We start from the raw sequence: 24,139 nt of genomic DNA on the forward strand, positions 1-24,139 counted from the left end.
GCTATCCACTGACTGACTGACTGTCCCCTGCTTCTTAATCACCAGCCATCCACTGACTGACTGACTGTCCCCTGCTTCTTAATCACCAGCCATCCACTGACTGACTGTCCCCTGCTTCTTAATCACCAGCCATCCACTGACTGACTGACTGTCCCCTGCTTCTTAATCACCAGCCATCCACTGACTGACTGACTGTCCCCTGCTTCTTAATCACCAGCCATCCACTGACTGACTGACTGTCCCCTGCTTCTTAATCACCAGCCATCCACTGACTGACTGATTGTCCTTTGCCTGCCTGCCTCAGAACCCCAGCACCACCAGCCATATTGACAGCAGATGATCAGATCAAATAAATTCAAATGAAATACAGCCCTTTATGACCATGCAGCTGGTGTCTTTGACCTTTGACTTTCAGGCTTCAGCCCTGTCATTGCTCTCTACTTGTCTGACATCACGTGGGACTCTGTGATGGTGGCATGGAGCGCCCCGGCCCCACCCGCAGACCTCTACATCCTCAGCTACAGCTCTGAGGACGGCACTGACACCTCCAAGGTCACCCTGGATGGATCCAAGACCCGGTCCTCTGTGGAGGGTCTCCTGCCCTCCACACAGTACACAGTCAGCCTTATCACCATACAGGGAGAGGTGACGTCTGAAGCTGTCACAGCCACACTCACCACAGGTAGGCTACTTATTGTATCTCTGCAAGGGAGACTCTTATCTCCCTCACTAACTTCAAGCGCCAGCTGTCAGAGCAGCTCACAGTTCATTGCACCTGTACATAGCCAATCTGTAAATAGCCCATCTGTAAATAGCCCATCCAACTACCTCCTTATTTTGCTCCTTTGCACCCCAGTATCTCTACTTGCACATTCATCTTCCGCACGTCTATCACTCCAGTGTTTAATTGCTATATCGTAATTACCTCGCCACTATGGCCTATTTTATTGCCTTACCTCCCTTATCTTCCCTCATTTGCCTATATTGACTGTATGTTTGTTTATTCCATGTGTAACTCTGTGTTGTTGTATGTGTCGAACTGCTTTGCTTTATCTTGGCCAGGTTGCAGTTCTAAATGAGAACTTGTTCTCAACTATCCTACCTGGTTAAATAAAGGTGAAATAAAATAAAATAAAAAGGGAAATAGGGTTGTATTCATTAGTCACCAAATGGACAAAAACAGACTGAGACAGGGAGAGACTACCTAAACTTGTCCAATGACAAAAAGGTTTTGCTACGGTGTGCCCTATTGCATACAACCCAGAACTATACTGAAGGTTCACATGGTTCAATATGGTTCATTCAGGGACAACAACAACACTAAACTACTGACTAATGCAAAACTGCTGCAACGTCGTATACATTGATTGACCACACTCACCACAGGGTGCATTGATGTCTGATTTGGGCTGACGGTTTGCTGACACAAGACAGTTGCTAACGAAGGACAGCATTTTCCCATACTTAGACTTTCCTGTACAAACTTCTCGTACTTAGGATATCAATCAATCAAATCAAATGTATTTATAAAGCCCTTTTTACATCAGCCGACACACGTCCCATTGTGCATGCTGTACGTGCTTGGAGTTTGTTGTGGTTTGTTCTGTTTGTCAGCAAGTCGTCTAGCTCCAGAAGAGAACACCACCCAGACACTTTTATGGCATGTCTCTTGCTCATTAAGATTATTACACTCCCAGCTGCACTACTGATGAAACACAGAACCACCTTTCATTTCTTTATTAATGCTTCTGTGTCTAATCCTCTCTTAATTACCCCTGCTTGAACGTGGAGGTGTCGGGAATATTCAGCTGTCGCATCAGCAGGCTGTTACTCACAGTCGCAGCTGCCAAGTAAAAGGAAATGTGTATTGTCTGAGGAGGACCGGACAACTCTATAAACACTATGGAGCCACCTGCATACTGCCGTCTGATTACTGCTCTTGTTATTGCGTTGCTATTTTCAGCTTGTTGTTATCAAGCCACGTTATTATATGCAAATGAACCACAGGGTTGGTGGGCATGCTGTGGTGCCTGGCTGTCTTTGAAGGTTGACATATTTCTTTATGTTTTCAAGTGGCACTTCTTATGCTAAGTCTGAATAAAGGGATGACAACATGTTTACTGTACCATATGTTGTAGTGCAACACATAGGATGCATCCAAAACGGTACCCTATTCCCTATTGAGTGCACTACTTTTGACCAAGGCTCATAGAACTCTGTTCAAAAGTAGTGTGCTATATAGGGGATAGGGTGCCATTTGGGACACAGACCCAGGTGAATGCAGGTTAGACTTGTACTATAGAAGCACATCTCATTGCTGCATTCTGTCTTCAGTTTGCCCACATTATGTCACATGAATATTTAGTTTAAATTCAGAGCTATTACAGCAGCCTCCATTGCTGATTGGGAAATAAATAAAATATAGGCATTCGCCACTGTTTTATACTTGCAAAATTTAAATGAAGCTGAAGCCTAACTTACGAATTGTCCTCAATGTTGGTGAATAATATTCGTTATTGTAATGGAAATGGGAGGGTGGGGGTGTTGGTTTATCAAAAACAATTCTGTGTTCAGTCCACAACAGTAGAGAGAACCAATCCCTCTATCCCTCCCTTCCATAATGCATGCCGACCTTATAAGTCTCTTTAATTAAGATTCTATTGACGCACCCGTTCGCACTTGAGCATCAATCTAAGTAACATAATAAAAAAATCCCCATCAAAATCCGTCAGTTTAAGTTAGAGATATCAGGTTTTTGCCTGGGCCGCTTCTCAATCCACCACATCTGCATATGTTGGCCGAGCTACAGCAGTGTTTGTCAGACCATAAGACATTGCGAATATTGGTCTTCTCACTAAAATGTCTGTAGTATCCAAATGGAAAGAGGGAGACTCTCAGGAACATGATGGTGTTCTCTGTTGTGCTTTACGACCCCCACAAGTGTCATGGGACTCGTCTGAAGGTAACACGTACAAACAAATGGAGGTAGTGTTGTGTCAACAAAAATGAGGGGTTAAATGTGTCCAAAAAACAAAACATTTCCTGAGCTTTCTTACTGTATATCTCCTAGATATAGGACATACACTTCAAAACCTTATTCCTTATTATTTATTTTTTGACTGTCTTTTTTCCATTTATGAATGTGTTATTCAAAGTGTTTCTAAGGGCCATAGTAAGTAAAGGCCAAATTCAATATTTTATCAAATAAATTCACTGTAGCACATACAGAGATCGATTTATAACCGATTTATAACGATTTTTCTCTCACAAAACACACAACTATGCATTTTACAGTGATAAGGAAGGTGAAATCTTATAGTCATTTTATAATTTGATTATACTATATTTAGAAAGCATAAAGGTAATTTCAAGCCTACAGTTTTATTGAATCTTGTATCATATTTGTACTGTGTACTTGAGCTTGTGTCCTCAAAAGTGACTACACCTAAACAATTTATAACAATGTTTTCCAGAAAGGTGAGTGTGCAACATGACTAGTTATTGTTTATGGCCCTCTCATGATAAATAATTACTTTTGGTGGTTACATAGATTACATTTTAAATTACATTTAGTTAGATTTAACTGGCTAGTACCCCCCATTCCCCAAGGGCTTAGACTTGTAGAGGTTATCTGTTTGCTCACATGGTCTCTGGTAACCTTTGCTGCCGCAGCAGTAATGGCCCTGGGGACAGAAACAAATCATGAACTAATCCCGTATGGGCAACAGCACTTGATCACAATGCAAATATCCCATCGCTGTTCTCCTGGCTCTGGCCAGCACAGCATGCAATTTACCTACATATTTTATAATGTACCTAATGTGCAGGAAAAACACAGTGCTTCTTACACTATGACAGGAAAATGTGTTGGTTTTATCAATAAAGAAGTGTCTGTATATACGCTTCATTTAACTTCCACTGCCCTCCAAAAGTTGCCGAATTCCTTCTTCAGTTTTCTCCTCAATTCAGCCACCTTGGTTGGAGAGAGAGGTAGTGGCAGTATTCCCTTGAAACCCTTTCCTTTCATATATGGAAAGCATAGACTTCAAAGTGCTGAAATATATTGAACACACAGCTTCGTAAGAAGGTTAAGTTAAATGTCAAGAGTGTCTTGTATGAGTGTATAGTGTGTGTCTTAATAGCCCGTTCCACTCACAGTCCGTCTTCCCGAATTCAGGTTGAAAGTGACTGATTTGATCATTGATAAGCACCTAAATTGGAAAGCAGTGGCTTTACTGTAAGAGCTCAGTTTCTCCTCTTCACATCGCTTTATCGGTTTTGACTGACAGCTGTTATAAACTTGAGCCCAGCATGCGACAAGAAGATGCCCCCATCCCACTAATTGGGCTACTTTTGCACATTTGTTGTTGTCTGAGGAGGGAAATGTTGTAAATTGAGAGGAGTCGATGTGTTCTGAAAGATGAGATGTTGAGCATCATAATAAGAACCACTTTGATGTCATACCACAAAAACACACGACTCCAAATGTGCACTTAACATTTCCATATGACAACTATGTTTGATCCATAGTTGCAAGGATGACATGCGTTATACCCTGTGTTGTCCTGAACAGAATGAGCCTATGTTTGTCATATTGTGATCAAAATTTGCCACGGAAAACGTACTTGAATGTGCTCATGACTCCATTCTACGCCCACCAAAATTACAATTTCTTTGTTTGAAGTGCCTTTTGAAAGCCTAACACTGTACAATTGTATTTTAAAATGTAGCTAGCCACGTTGTCAATAGAAGAAGCTTTGAAATGATGTCCACCTGACCCAGATTGCGATTTAATGGAACGTTTTTGGATTTTTGGAGTAAACAACAACAGTAATTGTGTAATGGTGGGGATGCAGGGCTGTGTTCCAAACCAAAAAAATACAAGTGTGCTTGTTTCAGTTCCTCAATGGCAAAGCTATGAGAGTTTAAAAAATAAAAATAAAAAGTATAGCTGAAAGCTCTTTACTTTAGTCATAAAAGAGCATTGAAATTACTTAGGAACTGTGTACAGTTTGGAGAGGTGTGTGGCCACTTGAAGGCACCAGTTAGACCTCTCACTCAAACCCTTGTAATCGTTTTTTTGTATCTTGCACCTTCTGCAAGATGTAAAGTATCTTCATATTATGTTACTGAATGTATCCAGAGTATTTTCAGATTTCGTTACTAAGAAATGCTGTGAAAAGTACAGGAAATGTAAAATGCACATACAGTAAAAGCAACATTGTAATGTTTGGATTCAGTCTTGTGTCAGGTGGACTGTAATTTCACCATAATCTCCAAAAGTGTTCTCTCAATTGAGAGAGAGTTATTCAATTTGGCCCAATTTCAACAAGTATAACATGTACTATTTATTCTCTGTCATAGGAATGGACCCACCCAAAGAGATGACTGTGTCATATGTCACTGAAGACTCTGTCATCATATCATGGTTGAGACCCTTTGCCCCCTTTGACTATTACAAGATGTCCTACCAATCAGCAAGAGGTAGGCTAAGACATGTTTTATTTGAAAAGTTACTTAAAGTCCCAATGCAGCCATTTTGATGCTAATATAAAATCATTCTGGGTAACAATTAAATAACTTACTGGATTAGTTTTCCATTCAATGGTCAACAAGAAATAAAAATAGCTTTTTTAGCAACAAAAAAAACAATTTCTCAAGCAAAATGTTTGTCAAGACTGTCTGGGAGGGGTCTGTGCGGGGAGGGGAAGGGCGCCAAAGAGGTGCTTTAAACACAGTGTGGATCAATCCACCAGAGCGGAGGGGCTTAATGGGAGGTATATGTAACCTGAAAATGAGTTATTATTGGCAGAAAGGTTTGGAACTTGCTTTGTTATTGGTCTATCGCACACCAGGCAAGCCAAAACTCCATCGTGCAAAACTTGCTGATTAGAAGGTCCTGTGTAGATTGTATTTTCAACCAGCAACTGTTGGGAAATAAAACAGATCACTTTTTCCACCCCTTTACAGTGTTAGTTTCCTCAGTTGAAAATGTGAAATTTGACTGCACTTGGCCTTTAAATAAAATACCACACTGTTATTCCATGGTCTCGTGGAGGAAAGATAGCATGACAGCAGTAACAGTGCGAAATGAGATTAAAATACTTTTTATTTCATTTTCCTCAGGGCGAGTGGACAGCATCGTGATTGACAACGACGTGACCAACTACACCCTGTCCAGCCTCCACCCGGCAACAGAGTATGAGATCAACCTGAACGCCGTGAGGGGAAGCCAGGAAAGCAAGTCCATCACCACCAGTGTCTTCACAGGTCAGTATGGTCCCCATAAGGAGCAAACTTCGATCTCAGTCACAATGCCACTCTTCCCCTGTACATTTTTACTGGTCCAAATGTACATTGTATTATATAATTGTTGTATCCACATTCCACTCCACATATTATTCCATATACTACACCAAATGTTTTGGTACCCCTTACTATCTCAGCCACAATGCCACTATAGAAAGTGACTATGTAAAGGGACTGAACAATTTGTCAAATGTTTTTGCTCCAAAAGTCAATGCACACATTGTGTACACATTGTATTTATGGAATCTTTGTCTCCACATCCTGCACAATTCTACAGAACAACTAATGCAATTCTGTTTTGTTCAATAATTTAGCTTGTATACAAAAATGAAAGCTAGCCTTGTTATTATATGTCTGCGCCTAGGGGTCTGAGATGGGGGAACAAAATGTTCTGGAGTCAGACATTGCCTATTTCACAGATAAATGGAATGTTCTGTCTTTTCAGTGAATTTTATTCCTAGTACCAACTCTGTGGAGCGCTCACATCGCCAGCTGCACACTGAGAAATTGTGTTCCAACACAGACATACAGACAGTAGAATAATGTCTGGCTACATGCCTCTCATTGCTGGCGCAGTGAATGTTACTGTTACCCCCTTGACCTTATAATTGGTAGCCTCTCCTCCTATCTGTCTCTGCATTTCCTCAGTATATCAGCCAGTCAGTCAGTCAGATAGACCTCTCAGCATTGATCTGTGTGAGATGTGAGATATATTTCACTGATAGTGAACCACCAGAGAGAGGTGTGTAGGCTGCAGCAGCTCCTCTGTGTGTGAAGTGAACTCCACTAACCTGGGCTTAACCAGCTCTCCACTGCATGCATAATCATCCAGCTGATCCTGAAGTGCACCACCGCATACTGATGAGCCAGTTAGAGATTTCTGCTCCAAAATCAGCAGGCTCATAACTAGAGAAGAGAGACAGAAGAGAGAGACAGACAGAGAGCGAGAGACAGAGAGAGATGGATAGAGTGAGAGGTAGAAAGAGCACAATTCATGTGTCTCTGCTTGTGCTGCTCTCCACTTTTAAAGCGGAAAAAAGTGCTCTGCATTTGCCAACTCTTCTTATAATGACGCAGGGCTTGTGGTGCTGCTACTGTAATAGCGCCAGAGGATAGCCTGGAGAAATAAAATGCCAGAGTGGCATCATTAAATTAATTTAAGGATCAGACCCTTTTTTTTCAATTTTAGCCTAAAATGACATACCCAAATCTAATGTATTTGTATTGTTGTTGTTTTTTACACTTGAATAGAATACAAATGCTTAGTAAATACATATTTGCTGCTACATAACACCCCAAATACACAGAAAAAAGAAAACTATCTAAATTTTCACTACAAAAAGGTGCTATATGGAGCCAAAAGGGTTCTTTGACTGTTCCCATATGAGAACCCTTTTGGAGAACCTCTTTGAGTTCCAGGTAGAACCCTTTTTGGTTCCATGTAGAACCCTTTCAACAGAGTGTTCTACATGGAAGCCAAAAGAGTTCTACCGGGAACCAAAAAGGCTTTCCTATGGGGACAGCCGCAGGATCCTTTTCCCCCCAAAAAATCTAAGAGTGTACAGTATCACAGTGTAATTAAAAACTAGAAAAAAAGCACACAATACCATTTCGTAGTTATAGAGTTTACTTTTCTAATAATGTATTGTCAGAGGAACACTAGAATTCTGCTAACGCAGACGCTATGATAAATCTCAGGCCATGTTTCACAAAGTGGTGTGAAGGAGCATTATAGGACAAATGGCAGGGCTCATTAAAACAGGGTCATAGCCCGAAGAATATCATTCCACTGTGGTGTGATTCAGCAAGAGCGAGATAAAACATATTATGGAGAGAGGCGCTCTATCTGACAAATGGGGCGCAGAGGGTTCTCACCTTCTATATGAGAGAGAGATGAGAATTTGATAAAAGTGCCTTGAAATCCAGATTGTCAGATGTGAAGCTCTGCCCCGAACTGGGTCGGCGCCCCACTTGCAGGCCAGAAGCACGAACACAGTCAACTTGTTAAGATCCTTCGCACTAAGGGAAAGTTTGCTGCAGTCGCTGGAGAGTCCTGCCTGCCGGGTAGCGACCGATGTCAAGCTCCGAGGCACTAGCTGCAATTCCAAAGGTAATGAGTGTCCACGATTCACTGGACTGGAGTCAACTGTCCAGCTGATGGCTGTGGCTGGGACAGAGACGTACTGTGGCTCAGCAGACTCTGTGTGTATGTTTCTGCATTGTATTGATACTGTAGCTGACCAGCATTCAAACAGTCAGGCCAATGTGTAACACTTTACTTGAAGGGTACCAAGAACTTCATAACACATTTTTACCCCATAGGCTACACTACATTCTTTAATTTATACAATGCTTATATAGGCTTCTGCTTATGGATGTGGTATAAATGGGGTATTAAATGTGTGCTGAAGTCCTTGGATACCCTTCAAGTAAGGTTTTGGTCTGGTTGGGGCACATAATCAGCCATATCATAACTACACAGAGATTGATGAATAGATTATTACATACTTTGATTGATTAATTAAGTAGTTTTGGCTTATTCAGTCTAATCTAATCACATGTTATTTCTTTTAAAATTGTCAGCTTTCATTGGATTCAATTAAATATTTAAAGTAATGAGTGTAATTAAACCCATTCTATCCATGGTGCGAGATGTGAGGCAGTGTGATTATGATTCCTAGATATGATCTTAGCTGTTTCCCATTAATGAGGGTGTGGTCTAGAACTATTCATGTTTGGATGCAAGTTGTTTTCTTCTGTGTTCTCAAGAACGGTTCTTGCAGTACCATGTGGACTATATACTTCTCTGCAGAAGTATACAGTATAGGCCACATGGTGGTCTGTAATTGGAACATACAGTCAATGGAATTTAGTAAAGTGATGGGGTGGAATCTGTGAACCCCTCTGACCCACTTTTTTGTATTCATCTCTCGCTTTATCGCTCTCACTTTCTCTCTTTGATGCAGCGATGGACATGCCAATGGAACTGACAGCCCTCAACATTACCCCACAAGGAGCTTTATTGCAGTGGAACCCTCCTCTGTCCAGCGTTGACAACTACGTGCTCACCCTCACCTGCAACCAGAGTAGGCAGAATTATTCTCTTCTCACAAACTATGTATCTCCGCCACAGGGGTGGAGCGTGTGGAGCACCCTGAGTCTGTAGGTGGACTCCTGCCAGGTCGACTCTGAGAGAAAGTCTAGCTTTGTGTCCCAAATGGCACCCTGTTACCCATAGAGCTCTGGTCAAAAGTAGTGCACTATATTTGGAATAGGCTGCCATTTGGGCTGCGGCCTAGGACAGCTACTTGTAAATCAGCTCAGACATCAACCTGTTAGTCGATGCCGCTTTCATCAATATGGCCACAAATTATGGTTCTTCAGCAACCTCTTGCCAATGTGCTCTATTGACTCTAGTGTGTTCATTAAGTGTGATTTCTCATTTACTAATCCAGACTCATCTAGGCAATAGCATCTTGGCAGAAATGGTTTGTTAACCTGTTACTTTTCATCATCAACACGGAACCTATTTCTAAGGATATAGTAAGCCATTCATTAAACAGGCAATTTATCTAGATTGGTTATACAAAGTTTAGTCGTGCAAGCAAATAAGAAATTGTGAATTTAAGTGAAATTGATTTCAGCAACATGCAATTAAACCTGACCAATAATAACCCCAATCTACCAACCCTGACATTGACTGTGCATATCCTAGGCAACTGTTATATATTCAAATTGTTTAATGTAATCATAAAATCCAGGTTTGTTTACAATCTCATGTAGTCTCCTATTCTAATGTGAGTCTTTGTGTACCTCCTTCTCCTTAAGTGACAGCTGACACCTTCCTGGTGGAGGGTGGGAAACAGGAGCACCAGCTCACTAAGCTCTTGCCTAGCACCACTTACTCTGTAGCCCTCTATGCTACCAAGGGACCCCTGACCAGTGGAACGGTCATCGCCAACTTTGCAACACGTATGTCACGTACTTTACTTGCTTAGCTACTTACTGTTCCACCTACCCATTCAGAACTAGCCCACAAAGACTACCGAGAGCAAGGCAAGCTACTTAAAACTCCTTGAAACATACTTCTATTCAACTAACGAGTTGCCTCTCACATCTCTTAGTTAAAGTGTGTCTAATTAGCAACAGGAATCATTTCTCCTCTCATTGAGGCCCTTGCAGTGTGATCACGGACTGACCACGTCTCTAATGCTGGTATACAGTGTTCATATTAGGACAACCTCAGTCTCATACATAAAAAAAAAATCTCAGTTGCCAGGACTGAGGCAGTCCTAATATGGACACCGTACTGCTAGCTAACAACCTTCACAAGCCAATCATATCATACCTACTCCACTTTAGGGAAGGGAGAAGAGGAGGGGAGGAAGATGGTGTAGATTAGCAGAGTTGGAGCTCTGGGCCCAGTTGCATAAAACATCTTAAGTGTTTCCCTTAAGGGTTTACCTTAAGGAATAATGTTCTCTTAAGGGAAAAGATAAGGGGAAAATGTACTTAAGATGTGTTGTGCAACCGGGCCCTGAACTTTATTTTCAGTGTTTCATGAACAAAACAATTCTGTCAGCAGCAGGGCATTAATATCCCCAAGGGAGCAGCAAGGCCCAGGCTGTACTATAGTGGAACCACATGAACATTTTCAGGCCAAGTGGACTGCTGCCTGTGTAGTGTACACAAACAAATGTCCAGAAAAAAAGAACAACTAGTAGCTTTTTGGGGCGTTTTTTGTCTTGCGGTAAAAGTCTCCCCATGGGGAGGGGCAATTCCACTATATTTATTTAATCAACCAGTTCCCTTTGCAAAACTTTATTTATAGACACTGTTTTTCGACAAATTAATTTGTCTAAAAGTGTCACAGGCCATTGGTTTTGCTACTCAAGGGCCAGCCTTGTTCTCTGATGTTGACACGTAATCACTGAACGGAGTAGCCAAGTTCACCAGACTTCAGAGACTTTTTACATTTTTAATTTGGGTGTTATTTAATTTTCGATGCTGTTATTCTCCGCTTACGCTTTGTTTTCGCTGACTGTTATGCTCTGATAAAAATGTGCCTGTGTTGATGGCCTCTTATGAACATAATGTCATTTGCTGACTCACTTTCTAAAAGACTTGACCAGCGAGAGAGATTTTATTTAGGGAAGTTTTAGAAATTATAATGTGTCTTCAAAATAAGTACTTTGGTTTAGTATACACCTGAACCAGTGCATGGGGATTCACTTATTAATTGTTTCTTGATGGAAAACATGTCCAAAAACACCATCTCTCAGAATAGTGTTCACATGGGGTATAACTAAAGAGAATGAGAGAGAGAGAGAGAGAGAGAGAGAGAGAGAGAGAGAGAGAGAGAGAGAGAGAGAGAGAGAGGAAACAAACGAGAGAGAAGTGTAGGCATTGACATGGCTTGAAAAGATTCAATCAAAATTAAAGGGGATGAAAGGAAAATTAAGATTGACGCCCTCTCAGGCATTGCAGTCATGTTGAGGAGAGTGGAGGAGAATGGCAGTCTGTCAGATAAGACCTCGAAGAGGCAGATATGGTAGTGTGGACACCCACATTGTAATTTCTCTAGTGGGTACTACTGCTGTGTGGAGATGTCATTGCATCTCATGTAGAAAGTCCTTCAGTCCAGAGGCCTGAGGCTATCAGTGGTAAAACACTGTTAATTACTGAACTGTCATAGATCTCCCCTGAAAACACCTGAGGACAACAGGAGGAGAGCGAGATAGGAAAAAGAGTGAAACCGGAAAAAGAGTGTGCAGCAGGTGTTCAAGAGTGTTGGGCCAGTAACCGAAAGGTCGCTGGTACAAATCTCTAAGCCAACTAGGTGAAACATCTGTCGATGAGCCCTTGAGCACAGGTAGGCTGATTAGTTTTGAGCAGTAAAGGATGCTGGGTTAAGGACAATTAGAATGCATTCGCAGCAGGATGACTCCAACTAAGGTCCGCTAGAGGGGTGTTCATCAAATTAGGAGATAGATCATAATTGGGCAACTTTTCCAATTTAAGTACAGTATTTGGATACTAGAAATGGACATACTGTAGCCACTAATGATTTGACTCAATGGAACAGGGACATAGTTATCTGCTATCTGATTTATCCCCTCTAGCCATGGACGCTCCTTTGAACCTGACCGCCAGTGAGGTGAACCACCGCAGTGCCCTCATCTCCTGGCAACCGCCCATCGCAGACATAGACAACTACATGCTTACATACAAATCAGCCGATGGCAGCAGAAAGGTAGGCAGAAAACAGTAGGGCGTATCTACCTTTATCAACAAGAGTTCTCAATCACAGACACACACTGAACTGTGAACTGTAGTATCAAGCCAAAGCGGCTCAAATGGGAAATGAATATGGGCCATACGTGCTATGTGTAGTGTTTTCAAGCTTCCAAAATACTAGCCTTTCCCAGATCTGTCTGTGCTCTTGTTTTCTCCATTGTTGTCATTGTCAAGTCAAACATTGGCATGACAATGAGTGGCAAGGTGTCACGACTTCCACCGAGGTGGATCCCTCTCCTTGACGTCACCGGCTTTCAAGCCATCCCCGATCCACTTTTAATTTTAAATTTGTTTTGTCTTTGTCTTACAAACCTGGTTTCAATCCCACCAATTACTTGTTCATTATTTAACCCTCTGTTCCCCCATGTTTGTTTGTGAGTAAGTGTTTATTGTGTTGTGGTCCGTATTTGTGGCCTTGTACTTATACGACGTGTATTTCTTTGGTAAGAGTTGTCTTTTTCTATGAGTTTCCAATCAAGCTCCCACACGATGCTGTATCAATAAGCCAAAGGTCCTCCCAGGAGATATGATTGATAATACAAGAGCCATAATATGACTGTTACCGGTAGAGTTTTGAAGCTATCAAAACAGTGTAAATATCTCCCAGACAAGTGACCGCTTAGTACAGATCCATTGCACAGCTCTACTCGGCAATAGAGCCATTTAGATCTTTTAATTTGACTCCTGGAAACGTTTTCATTTTAATTACATTCTTTGATGTAGCTGAGTAATATTAATAAAGTAGATTAGGAAGGTTATTCCGTTGCAATATGCCTATTAATGACTCACCAGGAACAATTTCCCCTGATATTCTACAGCAGATATCTCTCTCAACTAATTACATCATTCAGGCAGAGCCCAACAATGGGTCCCAAATAGCACCCTATTCCCTATATAGTGCACAACATATGACCAGAGCCCTATGTGCCCTGGTCAAATAGTGCCCTATATCGGGAATAGGATGCTATTTTGGGACGAAGAGCCCAACACTGTACTGTCTTCACGGTCTTCATCTTAACTAGCTTTTAATTTTTTTTTTTATGTATATACGTATATACACTGCTCCAAAAAATAAAGGGAACACTAAAATAACACATCCTAGATCTGAATGAATGAAATATTCTTATTAAATACTTTTTTCTTTACATAGTTGAATGTGCTGACAATAAAATCACACAAAAATTATCAATGGAAATCAAATGTATTAACCCATGGAGGTCTGGATTTGGAGTCACACTCAAAATTAAAGTGGAAAACCACACTACAGGCTGATCCAACTTTGATGTAATGTCCTTAAAACAAGTCAAAATTAGGCTCAGTAGTGTGAGTGGCCTCCACGTGCCAGTATGACCTCCCTACAAAGCCTGGGCATGCTCCAACTCCTGGACAGTCTGTGGTGCAACATGGCGTTGGTGGATGGGAGCGAGACATGATGTCCCAGATGTGCTCAATTGGATTCAGGTCTGGGGAACGGGCGGGCCAGTCCATAGCATCAATGCCTTCCTTTTGCAGAAACTGCTGACACACTCCAGCCACATGAGGTCTAGCATTGTCTTGCATTAAGAGGAACCCAGGGCCAATCGCACCAGCATATGGTCTCACAAGGGGTCTGAGGATCTCATCTCGGTACCTAATGGCAGTCAGGCTACCTCTGGCGAGCACATGGAGGACTGTGCGGCCCCCCAAAGAAATGCCACCCCACACCATGACTGACCCACCGCCAAACCAGTCATGCTGGAGGATGTTGCAGTCTATATACTCTGTCACGTCTGTCACATGTGCTCAGTGTGAACCTGCTTTCATCTGTGAACAGCACAGGGCGCCAGTGGCGAATTTGCCAATCTTGGTGTTCTCTGGCAAATGCCAAACGTCCTGCACGGTGTTGGGCTGTAAGCACAACCCCCACCTGTGGACGTCGGGCCCTCATACCACCCTCGTGGAGTCTGTTTCTGACCGTTTGAGCAGACACATGCACATTTGTGGCCTGCTGGAGGTCATTTTGCAGGGCTCTGGCAGTGCTCCTCCTGCTCCTCCTTGCACCAAGGCGGAGGTAGCGGTCCTGCTGCTGGGTTGTTGCCCTCCTACGGCCTCTTCCACATCTCCTGATGTACTGGCCTGTCTCCTGGTAGCGCCTCCATGCTCTGGACACTACGCTGACAGACACAGCAAACCTTCTTGCCACAGCTCGCATTGATGTGCCATCCTGGGTGAGCTGCACTACCTGAGCCACTTGTGTGGGTTGTAGACTCTGTCTCATGCTACCACTAGAATGAAAGCACCGCCAGCATTCAAAAGTGACCAAAACATCAGCAAGGAAGCATAGGAACTGAGAAGTGGTTTGTGGTCACCACCTGCAGAACCACTCCTTTATTGGGGGTGTGTTGCTAATTGCCTATAATTTCCACCTGTTGTCTATTCCATTTTCACAACAGCATGTGAAATTTATTGTCAATCAGTGTTGCTTCCTAAGTGGACAGTTTGATTTCACAGAAGTGTGATTGACTTGGAGTTACATTGTGTTGTTTAAGTGTTCCCTTTATTTTTTTGAGCAGTGTATATATATATATATATATATATATATATATATATATATATATATATATATATATATACAGATGAAGTCAGAAGTTTACATACACCTTAGCCAAATACATTTTTCACAATTCCTGACATTTAATGCTAGTAAACATTCCCTGTCTTAGGTCAGTTAGGATCACCACTTTATTTTAAGAATGTGAAATGTCAGAATAATAGTAGAGAGAATAATATATTTCAGATTTTATTTCTTTCATCACATTCCCAGTGGGTCAGAAGTTTACATACACTCAATTAGTATTTGGTAGCATTGCATTTAAATTGTTTAACTTGGGTCAAATGTTTCGGGTAGCCTTCCACAAGCTTCTCACAATAAGCTGGGTGAACTTTGGCCCATTCCTCCTGACAGAGCTGGTGTAACTGAGTCAGGTTTGTAGGCCTCCTTGTTCGCACACACTTTTCAGTTTTGCCCACAAATTTTCTATAGGATTGAGGTCAGGGCTTTGTGATGGCCACTCCAATACCTTGACTTTGTTGTCCTTAAACCATTTTGTCCATTTGGAATACCCATTTGCAACCAAGCTTTAACTTCCTGATTGATATCTTGAGATGTTACTTCAATATATTTACATACTTTTCCTGCCTCATGATGCCATCTATTTTGTGAAGTGCACCAGTCCTTCTTGCAGCAAAGCACCCCCACAACATGATGCTGCCACCCCCGTGCTTCACAGTTGGGATGGTGTACTTCGACTTGCAAGCCTCACCCTTTTTCCTCCAAACATAACGATGGTCATTATGGCAAAAGAGCTCTATTTTTGTTTCAACAGACCAGAGGACATTTCTCCAAAAAGTACTATCTTTGTCCCCATTTGCAGTTGCAAACCATAGTCTGGCTTTTTTTTTGGCAGTTTTGAAGTAGTGGCTTCTTCCTTGCTGGGTTATTTCGATATAGGACTCGTTTTACTGTGGATTTAGATACTTTTGTACCTGCTTCCTCCAGCATCTTCACAAGGTCCTTTGTTGTTGTTCCGGGATTGATTTGCACTTTTGGCACCAAAGTAGGTTCATCTCTAGGAGACAGAACGCGTCTCTTTCCTGAGCGGTATGACGGCTGCGTGGTCCCATGGTGTTTATACTTGCAAACTTTTGTTTGTACAGATGAACGTGGTACCTTCAGGCGTTTGGAAATTGCTCCCAAGGATGAACCAGACTTGTAGAGGTGATAATGTCATGATGTCAATTAGCCTATCAGAAGCTTCTAAAGCCATGACATAATTTTCTGGAATTTTCCAAGCTGTTTGAAGGCACAGTCAACTTAGTGTATGTAAACGTCTGACCTACTGGAATTGTGATACAGTGAATTATAAGTGAAATAATCTGTCTGCAAACAATTGTTTGAAAAATTACTTGTGTCATGCACAAAGTTGATGTCCTAACCGACTTGCCAAAACTATAGTTTGTTAACAAGAATTTTGTGGAGTAGTTGAAAAACGAGTTTTAATGACTAACACTATATTGACCTTGTGTGTTTTTGGTGCTTGTGTTTGTCCAGTGGGTGTCAGTCATGCACAGAGGATTTGGTTTTAGTAACACGCTCTGTTGTTTTACTCTGCTTAGGTTAATTTCAGTCCCCATAAATTCTTCCCAACCTGTTCTCTCTGCTAATATAATCGTCATATTCACCACAGTAATCTGTGTTAGTTTGATTATGAATCATATGTTGACCTTCCAGATTAGAATAAATAATACTCTTAACAAAAAAACTACAGCTGCATAATTCACCCAACATGTTGTCTTAAAATGTGTAACTTTTTCCAAAATGGCTGAATATTTCATTCAGTTCTTCATAGATATTTCATATGGCTCAAAGCCTCATCAGATTCAGCAGTTCAACGCTGCTGTCACGGCCAGCTTCTAGAGAGCTCATATTTTTATTTCATCTGCCAGAAAAAGAGATCTCTGAGAAAAATGGTATGCCATCCACTCTGCGACAGAAGATAAGCTTCATAAAAGTGGATTTGTCAAAAACAATGAAAGGGAACTGAGTTTTAGACTGAAATAGTCATTCTTCTTCCTCTCCCTGGCAGCTCCTTACAGCACCAGTGTCTGATAAGGTCATTTTCCTCTCCTTTTTAGTTCTCCCTTTTATCATTTAGAAAAACACAGGGCAGAGTTGTACAAGAGCCAACAACAGTGAAAAATGAATTCAACATTTATATGGGCCTGACATAAATGTTTTATGTCTGTAAATGTGCCTGGGTGCTTTTGTTGTTTGTTGGTAGGAGTCAGATGGTATCACCGCTATGGGTTACTGTCTGCTGTACACTTTGGATTGGATCCAGCTAAAACTATTTGCTGTACCGTATCCAGTCACAGGCCCATAAATAATGATAAAAACCCTAGGTAAATGCTGTGCTTACACTCCTATTCATAACAACAGGGATTATCAGAACAGGGCCTGCATTCAAAAAGCGCCTCAGAATAGGAGTGCTGATCTAGGATCAGTTACCGTTCCCTTATCTGTGTGTTCTCCCCTCTGTGGTGTGTGTGTGGTGCTACAGGAGCTGATCCTGGATGCAGAAGACACGTGGATCCGTCTGGAGGGCCTAGCAGAGATCACAGAATACACTGTGAGGTTGCAGGCTGCCAGAGGATTAGAGACCAGCGATATCATCTCTACAGCCTTCACAACAGGTAAACACACATGCATGCGCACACACATGCTCTCTCTCTCACACACACACACACACACACACACACACACACACACACACACACACACACACACACACACACACACACACACACACACACACACACACACACACCATTCATCCCCACTCCACACTCTATCCAGATTTCAGGGCCATATTCAATAAGCATCTCAGAGTATGATAGCTGATCTAGAATCAGATCCCCCCTGTCCATATAATCTTATTCATTCTGATCTAAAAAAACGGACCCTATATCAGCAGTCCTACTACGACACACTTTATGAATACAGGCCCAGTCCTCGTCATTCTCCATTATGTTGAGCTTATGTCATGTGTTCTGTTCTTCTCTGCTCCAGGAAACCGTCTGTTTGCCACCCCTCAGAACTGTGCCCAGCATCTGCTGAACGGGGAGTCCGTGAGCGGCGTCTACACCATTTATATCAACAGAGACGCCAATCAGGGAGTGCAGGTCTACTGTGATATGACCACAGATGAAGGAGGCTGGATCGTAAGTGTCTCATAGCAGGAGATATACCTTGCAGACAAAACCCCAACAACACCCAACATTATAGTGCATAGGGTGCCATTTGGGACATGTACTTCGTCAATATGTACAGTTGTGGACAAAAGTTTTGAGAAGGACACAAATATACATTTTCACCAAGTCTGCTGCCTCAGTTTGTATGATGGCAATTTACATATACTCCAGAATGTTATGAAGAGTGATCAGATGAATTGCAATTCATTTGAAAGTCCCTCTTTGCCATGCAAATGAACTGAATCACCAAAAAACATTTCCACTGCATTTCAGCCCTGCCACAAAAGACCAGCTGACATCATGTCAGTGATTCTCTCGTTAACACAGGAGTAAGTGTTGACGAGGACAAGGCTGGAGATCACTCTGCCATGCTGATTGAGTTCGAATAACAGACTGGAAGCGTCAAAAGGAGGGTGGTGTTTGGAATCATTGTTCTTCCTCTGTCAATCATGGTTACCTGCAAGGAAACACGTGCACAAAAAGGGCTTCACAGGCAAGGATATTGCTGCCAGTAAGATTACACCTAAATCAACCATTTATCGGATAATCAAGAACTTCAATAAGAACGGTTGAATTGTTGTGAAGAAGGCTTCAGGGTGCCAAAGTAAGTCCAGCAAGCGCCAGGACCGTCTCCTAAAGTTGATTCAGCTGCTTGATCAGGGCACCACCAGTACAGAGCTTGCTCAGGAATGGCAGCAGGCTGGTGTGAGTGCATCTGCACGCACAGTGAGGCGAAGACTTTTGGAGGATGGCCTGGTGTCAAGATGGGCAGCAAAGAAGCCACTTCTCTCCAGGAAAAACATCAGGGACAGACTGATATTCTGCAAAAGGTACAGCGATTGGACTGCTGAGGGCTGGGGTAAAGTCATTTTCTCTGATGAATCCCCTTTCCGATAGTGCGGGGCATCCGGAAAAAAGCTTGTCCGGAGAAGACAAGGTGAGTGCTACCATCAGTCCTGTGTAATGCCAACAGTAAGGCATCCGGAGACCATTCATGTGTGGGGTTGCTTTTGCCTAAGAACACAGCCATGAATAAAGAATGGTACCAACACATCCTCCGAGAGCAACTTCTCCCAACCATCACGGAACAGTTTGGTGACCAACAATGCCTTTTCCAGCATGATGGTTCACCTTGCCATAAGGCAAAAGTGATAACTAAGTGGCTCGAGGAACATCGATATTTTGGGTCCATGTCCAGGAAACTCCCCAGACCTTAACCCCATTGAGAACTTGTGGTCAATCCTCAAGAGGCGGGTGGACAAACAAAACCCCACAAATTCAGACAAACTCTAAGCATTGATTATGCAAGAATGGGCTGCCATCAGTCAGGATGTGGCCCGGAAGTTAATTGACAGCATGCCAGGGCAGATTGCAGAGGTCTTGAAAAAGAAGGGTCAACACTGCAAATGTTGACTCTTTGCATCAACTTCATGTAATTGTCAATAAAAGTCTTTGCCACTTGTAATTATACTTCCATATTCCATAGTAACATCTGACAAAAAATATCTAAAGACACTGAAACAGCAGACTTTGTGGAATATGATATTATTTGTGTCATTCTCAAAACTTTTGAACATGACTGTAGGTGGAATCAGAGTGGTGCCACCTGGTCTTCACTCTGTATCTGGTCTGTGTTCCAGGTGTTCCAACGTCGTCAGAATGGCCTTACCGACTTCTCCAGGAAGTGGAGTGACTACAGGGTCGGCTTTGGGAACCTAGAGGATGAATTCTGGCTCGGTAAGTTTTCTCAGCAGCTCATTTCAGCCCCATAACACTTATTAGGAGGTATCTCTTGGGGCTACTTACACTATTTAATATAGGAATAGGGGGCCTTTGTGTTTGTGTAGCAGTCTCTGCTTCTGCTTATCTCTCCCACCTCAGAATTAACAGTTGACTTAATTTACACGTGTTTCTAGTCTGTTGTTCCTAGTCTGTTGTTTCTAGTCTCTCTCTCTCCTCTCTTTCTTTCATTACTTTACTTCACAAATACTAGCTCTGTGATTTATTAATGGATATATTCAGCTCTCATTTCTCTCTGAGATTACATGGTAATTGTTTTTCATAAATGCTTTGATTTTGATACAAAACAAAAGGGCTCTCTCCTTTGATGCACTCTGGAATATTCATTATAACATCAGCAAAATTCATTATAACATCCATAATTATATTCATTAGAAAAGCTAGAAATGAACAATGTTTCTTCATGGGCTAGTTTTCATGCTGTTGTTTTTGTAAATAGATAAAAGATGACGTCAACATAAATATTTCATAGCAGAGATCCCAACCTTCAGAACTAGTTTTTGTAATTTTATCAGACAAATCTAATTAAAGTAGAGTACACTTTCATAACCAAAAAAATGATTGTTAATGAATTTAACAACCATTAGAACACGTGTCAAACTCATTCCACGGAGGGCCGAGTGTCTGCGGGTTTTCACTCCTCCCTTGTACTGGATTGATGAACTAAGAGGACTAATTAGTAAAGAACTCCTCTCACTTGGTTGTCTAGGTCTTAACCTGGTTGTCAAGGTCTTAATTGAAAGGAAAAACCAAAAACCTTCAAACACTAGGGCCTCCATGGAATGAGTTTGACGCCCCTACTTTAGAATATTGCAGAATATCGATGACCCTGCAGAAGATTAGTCCCCAGTCTTTGTCATGCCTCTTTCTATGTTAACAATTGACACTGCGTTCCTACCCAAGCTGTACTTCAGTATATCATCTACTAATGACACACAGATCCAATGTGCTGGGAAAACAGTATGAATCCTGACTCATTCCAGTGGATATTCCTTATGACCTGTTTCATTTCTGCTGACTCAGTGCTGTGCTCACTCCTGATGGGGACGGTAGGCGTCAGCTCTGGCTGAGCCAGGCTGCATTCCAGATGGCTCCCTATTCCCTATATAGTGCACTACTTTTGACCAAAGTGTTGCAGTGTACAGTATAGGAAATAGGGTGCCATTTAGGATGCCGCTCCAGTCTACACTGCCAGGCCCATCCCATATCCCCTGTCTGTCATTAACTACACAGTAGGAGGTCACCTCTGGCTCTGGCAAGCACACTCAATGCTCCTCCTTGCCCAGTCTCGTACTAATAGATAACTGTCTGTCCACACTGCAAAAACACCTCCTGCCATGACAGGAGCACTGTAGCCATGTACTGTACCATTCCTGTGACTGACACTGATATGGTAAAGCTATGACCTCAAGAGGAGAATAGTGGTGCTCTCAGAGGACATCATAGTGGGCTTCAGATGATGTAAGCACACAGCACCTGATCTTTTTTTTATCCGACATCAAGCCGCAGAGACTGTGTGTTAGACCTGACATTTGGTTTAACTATCCTGCTATGGACAGAATAGCTCTTTCTACAGGGAAACACTTCACATTAAGGTTGCCTCACGGTGAAGAAACAGGAATTAACGGATGCTACTATCAGTAGTTGAAAAGAGAACATTTTCATTTCAGCTGCGGTGCTATCCATTAGTCTGACTGACTAACCCGACCCTGGCCAAATATATTGTCAATTTGAGGACGTATTATAAAGAAACTGACGCAGTTGTGCAATATGCGATCATTTTCGCTCTTTTTAATTTGCCTCTTAATTTCTGTGGAAGTGTAGGAGTAAGCTGGGTAATAAAATGATAAGAGATATTAATTTATGAAATATAATGAGAACAGAATACAGCCTCCAAATGCATTTTTAATCCTGCTGGCTATTTCTAATCAGGCTGACGCAAAAGCTTTGCTATCAGGTTAATAGCAGATGATCCTGCATTATGCACTGGCAAATTGGACTTCACTCAATGTTTAACAAATCTTATTACACCAATTGCTTTTCCCCTGTCACCAGGGATTTCTTTTGTTTGTAATGCCGATTGTATCTTTTGCTGACATGTCGGAGCCCGAGCCCAGTTTCTCCCTCGTTCAGTCCAATGCTTATCATCAGAGGCTTCAAGTTTTTCATGGAGTAAAAAAGAAAAATGCTATCTGCTATCATGAGGCATGTACAACATCATATGATTTCTAGCTTGAGGTTAAACTTGATTCATCCCTGCCAAGAGGGGAGATTTGTTATCTGGGGAAAGCCAGGTCTAATCTCCCTGGTCCTTATCACAGCCTGGCTGGGCTCTGGGCTGGCAGCAGCAGTGGCAGCAAGGCCAAATGGACCAAAGACTGTTGACTGGAAGATATGGACAAATTTCACTTCACACCACCTCCTCTTATCTCTATGTCATTTCCTGTGTGCATCGGTTCTTACCATGTCAAGGTGCAGGTAGAGGTTTATGTCAGACTTGAGTGAGTTAATTAAGCAATAAGGCCCGAGGAGGTGTGGTATATGGCCAATATACCACGGCTAAGGGCTGTTCTATACGCGACGCAACGTGGAGTGCCTGGACACAGTGCTTAGCTGTGGTATATTGGCCATATATCAGAAACCCCTGAGGTGACTTATTGCTATTATAAACTGGTTACCAACGTAATTAGAGCAGTAAAAATAAATGTTTTGTCATACCCGTGGTATACGGTCTGATATACCACGGCTGTCAGCATATCAGCATTTAGGGCTCGAACCTCCTAGTTTATAATTTGAACGGCCTTTGGTTATCTCTTTTTCTTCTTCAGGTTTGGACAACATACAGAAGCTTGCAGCTCAAGGTCGCTACGAGCTCCGGATCGACATGAAGGATGGCCAGGAGTCTGTCTATGCCAACTATGACAAATTCGCCATCGGTGATGCCAGGAATTTATACAAACTCAGGATAGGAGAGTATAATGGCACAGCTGGTGAGCATTTATTTACTCTATGTGGCACTGATTTAAGATCAACCAACTGATCGGCAGGTAGCCTAGTGGTTAGAGCGTTGGGCCAGTAACTGAAAGGTTGCTGGATCGAATCCCCGAGCTGACAAGGTATAAATCTGTCATTCTCCCCCTGAGTAATGCAGTTAACCCACTGTTCCCTGGGCACTGAAGACATGGATGTTGATTAAGGTAGCCCCCCGCACCTCTCTAATTCAGAGGGTTTGGGTTAAAATGCAGAATACACATTTCATTTGAATGCATTCAGTACAACTGACTAGGTATCCCTATTAAATATACAGTATATTACTTTGAACAGTGAAGAGATGTTTAATACTGAACCGACAAGATGAAGAATCTGTCATTCTGCTCTTGATCGAGGCAGTTAACCAGTCCCCATCCCCGCCACAACAGCAACTCCCTTGGCGCCCATTGTGGCAGCCCCCCAAACCTCTCCAATTTAGAGGTTCAGTTCAGACTGTCAGTGTGCCCATGTCTTGTGCTGCTTCCTTCTATTTCATTTATTTCCATTCCCTGTCACAGGGGATGCACTGATCTATCACCAAGGCCGTCCCTTCTCCACCAAGGACAGAGACAATGACATTGCTGTGACCAACTGTGCTCTGTCCTACAAAGGAGCCTGGTGGTACAAAAACTGCCATCGGGCCAACCTGAATGGAAAATATGGCGAGTCGAGACACAGTCAGGTGCGTGTCCCTGTCCTCCATACTGAAACTGAGGGGTGACGACTGACATTAAACACCACAGTCCCTGTCATTTCAATTAGACACATAAAGAAAGTGAAGGCAGTAAGGCCAGCTCCTTTGTATTATACTTTAAAGCTCCTGCTGCTTTTACACCAGTGTGATTTTGTTAAAAAGTACAAATCTTGAAAAGAGCTTTTGGTGAGGCTACTACAAAAGGCTTGCAACATCACA

At 42.3% G+C, this 24,139-nt stretch overlaps 1 protein-coding gene across 3 annotated transcripts in view; it reads left to right on the forward strand.

Annotated features, from left to right (window-relative positions):
• LOC139386940 (tenascin-R-like) overlaps positions 1-24,139 on the forward strand; it is a 118,670-nt gene that overhangs the window by 89,502 nt on the left and 5,029 nt on the right. For 2 of the 3 annotated variants that reach the window (XM_071132838.1, XM_071132840.1), the window contains exons 11-21: positions 416-682; positions 5,365-5,484; positions 6,127-6,270; positions 9,276-9,395; positions 10,138-10,281; positions 12,432-12,562; positions 17,706-17,838; positions 18,215-18,366; positions 20,037-20,133; positions 23,025-23,186; positions 23,745-23,908. In XM_071132838.1, the coding sequence (XP_070988939.1) occupies positions 416-682; positions 5,365-5,484; positions 6,127-6,270; positions 9,276-9,395; positions 10,138-10,281; positions 12,432-12,562; positions 17,706-17,838; positions 18,215-18,366; positions 20,037-20,133; positions 23,025-23,186; positions 23,745-23,908 (1,634 nt within the window). The other variant, XM_071132841.1, reaches the window with a different exon arrangement.

Source organism: Oncorhynchus clarkii, chromosome 28 (assembly GCF_045791955.1).
Source record: "Oncorhynchus clarkii lewisi isolate Uvic-CL-2024 chromosome 28, UVic_Ocla_1.0, whole genome shotgun sequence".
NCBI lineage: Eukaryota > Metazoa > Chordata > Actinopteri > Salmoniformes > Salmonidae > Oncorhynchus > Oncorhynchus clarkii.